General features: G+C 34.6%; 1 protein-coding gene across 1 annotated transcript; it reads right to left on the bottom strand.

The window, feature by feature from the left end:
• Nucleotides 1-765: 765 nt before the first annotated feature.
• LOC112180477 (bidirectional sugar transporter N3) lies at nt 766-3049 on the bottom strand. The gene is made up of 6 exons (XM_024319036.2): nt 2873-3049; nt 2735-2771; nt 2425-2635; nt 2143-2304; nt 1891-2010; nt 766-1436 (listed from the first exon to the last, which is right to left on the bottom strand). Exons 1-6 carry the CDS (start codon nt 2922-2924, stop codon nt 1086-1088), a joined length of 933 nt encoding a protein of 310 aa, XP_024174804.1. The 5' UTR covers nt 2925-3049; the 3' UTR covers nt 766-1085.
• Nucleotides 3050-4872: the final 1823 nt, after the last annotated feature.

Below are 4872 nucleotides of genomic sequence, written 5' to 3'. Positions count from 1 at the left end.
AACTGTCACTGTATGTTAGATTGGGTAAACGGGGTTAAATAACTCTTGGTGGAGTAAGTGGGCAATTTTTGGCCAAAAATTGGGTAAGTGGTCACGGCCCCTAATTATAATTTAGAAATTTGGAAGTTAATATAATTGGGATTCATAGGCGCTAATATAGCTCACACAAACAGGCTTTCCGTGTGAAAGTGATTTAGCAACGCAACACGTACAAATTGTGAATTTGTGACTGTACTGTGTGAAACTACTCATTCACACAGATTTCCGTGTGTATTTCAATGTATTTACACATAATTCATGCGTGTGAAAGAACCTGTTTTTCTAGTAGTGTTGAAAACCTACAAATTCAAGAGATAAGTTTTATAATTCTTGTTATTTTAATCTATATGACAATAAAATAATGATAATTATTTATTATTAATATATATTATATTTGTGTGATTTTGTAAGAGAATCAAAATATGGTGACGGAAGTATCACTAAATTTCCAACAATAACACTATGCGGAACGATTGGACTTGAAAAGTTCTAAGGATTAGTGCCTATAAGTATCGTTCATTTTAGGTTGCTATGATTGTAACTATAATTTATTATTTTCTCTTACGTAATGCAAATAAGAATATCAAATATTCCGGTCGTCAATGGAAACCTTTTGAAATACTCCCAAAGCAGACGCACCACCATTATAACCATTATAATATCTAGATAGACACATACACATGAATACCTAAAAAAATAAAATTAGTACTGTATAAAATACGTATATATAGTTCACAAACGTACATGTACTTTTATTTCATGATTAATTAAAGGAAGAAGAAATGTTCACAGCAAGCGACTATGCCCTCCAATGCTCAAATGCAACCATTACAATATGGGCAAGAAGCAAATCTATGAACGAACTAGCTAGACTATTACGCTTACAGAAAGATAAAGATGCACCAAATTAAGGACATATGTGCACATCCTCTATGTTACATATGCACTTCCACATACAATATTAGGGCTAGAAATGAAGATCAGACCAGGTAGTAGTACAAAGCAGATCGATCAAATCGAAGATGCTAAGCCGAATCCATCGATGCTCAAACTTCGCATTGAACAAGAACCGGGACTTGCTTAGAGACCAAGTCGATGCCTTGAGCATCAACGCGACATGGCTGTGGAACATGCTCACGTTGATCGTGTTCGTTTTGCTCATGATCATCATTTTCGTCGGAATTATTGGCACGGGCGGGGCTTACGGCCTCTTCTTTTACTTGTACTTGTACCTCAGAAGTAGGCAAAACCGTGATGTTGATCTGCTTCACAATGTCATCAGCTGTTTTGTGCTCTGGTAGCTTCTCCTTGTCCACAATAACCGTTTTGCTGTTTCGGTAAATTGCATACAGTATCATCTGAGCCACACCAAAGCTGAAACCGAGTATGTTTGGGGCCTGCAGATCCATGAAATTAATTAACTAATTAGTTAAAATGAGGCAATACTTTTCAAAATTGGCCCATTAAAATGTGCAAATTGCATCTAGCTAGCCCCTACAAATATTAAGACCGGCTTGATCAATTTGGCCCATAAATTGATCATATATCTATAGCTATTTTTTATGAATTGATTACAGGGGTCATCTATCTCCAGAATGCTTTTCGGTTTGCCACAACACAAAGATTGATATGATTGTTAAAGGAATATGCATGGTAGAATATTATATATTAGTTATATTATATAGTCGCACATTAGCATATATATAATAACTCTTATTTACAAGATTTGTTGAAAGGGCAAAGATACCTGCATATAATCATATATATTTTATTTCATGATTGATTAAGGACAGGAAGCCGTACGCAGCTTAACCAAACAAAAATTAGGAATAGAAAAATGACTGAACTTACCGCAACATAGAGATCTTTAAGGAGTAAACCATAGAAGAGCCACATGATAGCACTGAGGGTGAGGAAGAAGGACAGGGAAAACGGCATGAATTCTACGCTCTTGGTGCGAATAACCAATCTCTGCAAAAATCACAATAAAGATATATAGACATGAGTGAGACAGTACTATATATGGAAGGGTCATCGGTCCTTCAATTCTATACAAGAAACAAGGGGATCCCCAATTAAGATATGATTAGCTTAATTAATTACCATGATGCTTAAAGGTGCCGCAAAGACACTGACAGAGAAAGCTACACAAACCCATCCAAGAACTTTAACCCGAGTTGGCCCTTGTGCTAGGAAGTGAGACAAAAGAAGAATCAAGCAAAATCCCCCAAAATTCACAAGAAGAAGCAGCCTCAAGGTGTTCACCTGCAATTTTATTACAACGAATATTAATTCCATTACTCCATTAATTAGTAGCAGCTTGATTGGAGGGGGGGGGGGGGGGGGGGGGGGGCGCGGGGGTGGAGAGAGAGTCTGGTATTTTACCCTAGCTTGCTTTGGTGCAAATGTAATGTACATTGCAATATAAATGGTCTCGATGACACAACCGAAGCCATTGATGGTGATAAGAAGCATCTCATCAGATTTAAGGGATGCATAGTAAATCCAGATCGTTGCACTGAAGAGTGCAAATACATATGGAACTGATTGAAATCCTTCTGTTGATTTCTTCTTGTACACCCTGAAAAATGTTGGCCTGCATCCCCAAAACACAATCATTATTTTCCGAATACTCTCTTCGATCTCAAAAGATCCTCTTTCAAGAAAAATATGAGAGAAAGTCGAATAAACTTACACTGGAGCTAGAAACACGATGAAGGAGACAATGTTACCTAAAGAACAAGGAACAAAAGAGAAGTTAATTAGCTTTCCCAAAAGGGTTTTCTCTTCTGAAATCTAATAAACTAGAAGAATGTTGATGCAGAACTTGTACCTAGGATGCCAAAGGCAAAAACCAGAGGGGAGTGAGCAGTACTTGACGTCATGGTAGTTTCTAGGAAATGAAACTGAAACTCAAGGAAGGAATAGAAGAAAGGATTACAGGGTTATGTATGCTCTGAAAGCCTTAGCCCTATATCCTTCTTCTCAAGCTAGATTAGATTCCAAGTCATGGTACGAGATCTTAAGACCGAGAGTCTTCCATATATATAGAGAAACTTAGCTAGCTTGTGGTTGCATGAAGGGTGATTATATTTAATTAATTAAGCTTAGGAAAAGGCAGCCGCAGGTGGCATAAGCAAAGTAGTACAAAAAAGCCATGCACCCTTTCTGGCTGAGCAATCAACATATAAGCTAGCGCATTGCATGCCAACTCAACAAAATGTGAAACGAGCTAGTCGGTATCTTTAAGCATATTGTGCAACTCAACAAGAACAACAACATACTTACGTAATTACGTTACAGGTTTAACAAAGCATACCTCTTTCACGTGACTTTCCCTCGGCCATTTCCTTTTTCCATTTATAACTTTCCATTACTTTTCGCCGTTTCTCCTGGGATTCCAACTCTGGCTTTGGCACTACTTTCGTGCACACATATACAAGATGCAACCGCCAAAACCCTAACATATGCATCTTAATTTTAATAGCATCACATTTTTCATCAAGCATATTACTCTCCCCAATATCCTCCATACCGTTGAAAGTGACATTGATATGAAATTCAATGTTATGTAAATCACCCTCTAGTATATTTAGATAATAAACATGTACTAATTGAGTACTAATTTTTAGAGACGAAGTCATAAATTTGTAATATCAATTAGGAAGCGAGAAGCGGCAAAACGATAGGGGAAACTCACCACTAAGAAATTAAGGAAATTATGAAAATATGTTGTGCTCGTGTGTAAATTTAAGCAAGTCAAACTGCCTAGAACAACAACGTATATATATGTTGTTTCGCTTTTTCATTAAATAAATACGAGGGCAATGATATAGGGCCTCAATGAGGCCTAAGATTTATGGCCTCAAATCCTAGGTGTCATGCCATGTAAGCAAATACTAATTTTATTTTCCATTTCACATAATATATCTTGCCACATCATACTATTGCAACACCAACTTTATCCTTTTATATTTCCTTTTAGATGTTAGGGGTGAATCAATTACATTAATGAATTTAATTAGGTGACGAAAAAAAAATCACCTATTAATTATGCATTAATTTAAGAGATATGTCTACAAATTCTTTAACCAATATTTTTCTTCATTTATTTAAATTCTTTCCTATAATTTTTCTTTCCAAATAGCATAAATATATTGAATTAGGTGTCAAGAAATAGGTAATAAATTTATTGATTAATTTCATCCAAAAAAATAGCATTAATAAATTGAATTTGGAAAATACATATGTCTAAATTAAGAGGTAAGAAAAAAAAAATAATGTTAGTAGCATTCATTAATTATCATCTACAATCTAAATATAAGGAAAATAAACAAACAGAAAATAACAAACTAAAATATAACATTTAAACCCTAGCTACATAAAGAGAAGAGAATGAACATAAGAACATATATAATGATATAACTATGTATTTTTCACATTATATTTTCAAAATTTACAGAAACGCAACAAAGGTTGAATTCATATACATGTATTATGCAAATCTATTGATAAAATGTATGTGCAAATCTATTGATTGAATTACATGAAATTTTTTCTATTCTTGACATTGTTATTTAAATCTAAGCATAAGTGTAATGAAAAGAAAAAAAAAAGACAAAGTAATTTTTTCTTTAGAAAAAAAATCAAAATAACTTGGAGTCATTAGATTTTGGAAGGCTAAAATTGTATTTTTCTCAAGAATTACATTGCATGATTTGACAAATAGGTGATGTGTGTAGGTGACATGGCATGACACATAATATTGAGGCCATAAATCTTAGGCCTCATTGAGGCCACAAATCATTTTCCTAAATACGAACATAAGAAGTC

This window comes from Rosa chinensis, chromosome 7 (genome assembly GCF_002994745.2).
Source record: "Rosa chinensis cultivar Old Blush chromosome 7, RchiOBHm-V2, whole genome shotgun sequence".
Lineage (NCBI taxonomy): Eukaryota > Viridiplantae > Streptophyta > Magnoliopsida > Rosales > Rosaceae > Rosa > Rosa chinensis.
The sequence above is the reverse complement of the archived record's forward strand: the minus strand, read 5'-3'. Positions and strand labels throughout refer to the sequence as shown.